The sequence below is a fragment of the Ziziphus jujuba genome, chromosome 12 (assembly GCF_031755915.1).
Source record: "Ziziphus jujuba cultivar Dongzao chromosome 12, ASM3175591v1".
NCBI classification, from domain to species: domain Eukaryota; kingdom Viridiplantae; phylum Streptophyta; class Magnoliopsida; order Rosales; family Rhamnaceae; genus Ziziphus; species Ziziphus jujuba.
In genome coordinates this window covers 5,723,394-5,725,894 of record NC_083390.1, presented here as the reverse complement: position 1 = coordinate 5,725,894, position 2,501 = coordinate 5,723,394, and the positions used below count along the sequence as shown (strand labels likewise).

Sequence of the window (2,501 nt, the reverse complement as noted above, 5' to 3'; positions counted from 1 at the left end):
CATAGCCCAAGTAAGTTTAAATATTATTAAGCCGAGGAAGATGGAAGAAGCCCATAATTGCTATGGGCTTTAGCCACCTTGCTCACCATTCTCTTCCACCACTTTCCCTTTTTTTATTTTTTATTTTTAATTTTTTTGTCTTTTTTTTTTTTTTTTTTGGTGGTGAATCTTGCCCCTTCTTGCCTAAGAATAAATGAAAAAAAAATCAAATAATAACAGATCATAAATAAAAAGAACAATTAATCTCGCATAACATTCGGATATCAAAAAAAAAAAAAAAAAATTATTTTATTATTTATTTATTTTTTTTTTTTTGGGTGAGTCTTGCCCCTTCTTCCCACCATTCTCTTCCACCCCTCTGCCCCTCACTTTTTGTTTTTTGGTTTTTTTTTTTTTTTGGGGTGAATCTCGCCCCGTGTTCCCTAAGAATAAATGAAAAAAAATATAAATCAAACAATCAGGAATCGTAAATAAAAAGAACAAGTAATCTCGCATAACATTCAGATATTTAAAACCAAAAAAAAAAAAAAAAAAAAAAAAAAACTTATGCTTTATGAGATATTTTGCCAAGTTATGCTTAATGTTTAGCACTTGTACTAATTATATTTAAGACTTGAAAAAAGTGCACAATAAAACATCCGCCAAATTAAAAAAAATCATTTAATGAAAAATCATCCGATTCTAAGACCACGTCCAAATGGGTTAGAAAATTCATACTGGCCAAAATTAATATGTATATATATATATATATATATATATATATATCAGAGGCAGATTAAATCGCATACTCGGTGGCTTACATGGCTAAAAATGCATGCATGTACAAAACATTAAGCTATAAAGCCTTCAATCAATATAAACCTCACAATACCGAACAATCCGAACTCTTACAATTTAGTGAAATAGTCAATGTAAATATAAACGTAATGTCAAACTCATGATGGATTTAGAAAGAAAAAAAAAAGAATAATATCATCCACTCACAAAAATAGCACTATTCCCTAATTCTGTACCAAAACTTTCATATAAAACAAAACCCAAAACCATTAGTAGCAAATAGCCCCTCTCTGGTCCCAACAAAAAAAGCCCCATATGCAAGAGAGGTGCTAAGAAAGAAAGTTAATCAACTACAAAATTTTCAGAACACCAATTGAAAAAATAAAAAAGAAAAAAAAAAATCGCAATGGCATTCAAGCATTACGTATCTTTCTCTCTCGTCTTTCTAGCAACAGCCTCTATTTTCCTGGCAAATGAAGCCCAAGCCCACGCCGGAGTCAACAACAACAATGACCTTTGCTGCAAGTCCGATTACCCGGCTCTGTGCCGCTCGCTGATCAAGGGCCAGACTAACCCATTTGGTGCCGCCCAAACTGTTGTGAACCACTTGATCATGGAGACCCAGCGTGCCAAAAAACATGTTGCCCGGTTTGGATCTTCTCAATCGCAGGTGATCGGGATCTGCCAAGACAGTTACGATGATGCCCTTGACAACCTCCATACCTGCCTTGGTAATCTTAAAGGCAATGACAAAGGTAGCTTCAACAGCAACTTGTCAGCTGCTTTGTCCGATTTTGAAGTGTGCAACGATGGGTTTAATGAACTTGGTGAGTCATCTCCTGTTAAGGACGTTAACAGTTTGCTTGAAAATATTGCTGACACAGGTTTATATTTGGAATCTTTGGTTCACTAAGAAAATAATAAATAAATAAAATGGAAATGGAATTGGAGAGTGGCTTTGCAGGCCAAAAAAAAAAAAAAAATGGTTGCTTTATAAAAAAATTTAAAAAAAGAAAAGAAAAGAGAATGTATTACTGTGTACGTAAATTTTATGGGGTTTTGTTTGGTTGTGATTAAAAAAAAAAAAAAAAAAGGATATTGATCTATCATGAAGATCAAAAAAGGGAAGAAAGGGGGAAGGCAATGTTTTGTAGTTGGTTTACTGTTCTCTTTCTTGCTTCATTTTATGCTAGTGCCATTGTGATGAATGCGATTTGTTTACAAACAAAATCATTTTTTTATTCTAAATGTATAATTTAATCCCATTTATCACCAGGTTAAATATAATTTATTATATAACATAGAAATTAATAAATAGTTTTATATGGTTTGTCCAAGCTTTTGTGGTATATAGCATTTTAAATGTTAAAGCTTTTATTTCGACCAGCCGATGGTTTCAAATTCAAATTTCCACATCTTAATATCAAAATTAATAATAATAATCCAAAACTATAATTAATAGTCAATACTTTTTCTTTTCTTTGACATAAAAAATATAGAATAAGCAGTAGATTCTAGCTCCAGAGCCGTTCAACACTAGAGTTTAAAATCAACATCAAAGTCATTGCTATTTGCGCCCAAATGTACAAGTAGATCGATAGACAAGAGGCTTCCAACATGTCAAAGACCATAAATTTAACAAATTTTGATAGGGTATTCCACCAACGCAGAAAGTGTTCTTGTTTGAGCTGATTGTATAAAGTTTGGGGACTGGACTAACGATG

At 32.5% G+C, this 2,501-nt stretch overlaps 1 protein-coding gene across 1 annotated transcript; it reads left to right on the top strand.

The window, feature by feature from the left end:
- Positions 1–1,050: 1,050 nt before the first annotated feature.
- LOC107428573 (putative invertase inhibitor) lies at positions 1,051–2,114 on the top strand. Its single transcript, XM_016039126.4, has one exon. The coding sequence runs from the start codon at positions 1,184–1,186 to the stop codon at positions 1,688–1,690; it is 507 nt and encodes a 168-aa protein (XP_015894612.1). The 5' UTR covers positions 1,051–1,183; the 3' UTR covers positions 1,691–2,114.
- The last annotated feature ends 387 nt before the right edge of the window (positions 2,115–2,501 follow it).

What these genes read in the sequence shown, in the direction of transcription:
- LOC107428573 (XM_016039126.4), top strand. Translation starts at nt 1,184, where the DNA reads ATGGCATTCAAGCATTACGTATCTTTCTCTCTCGTCTTTCTAGCAACA.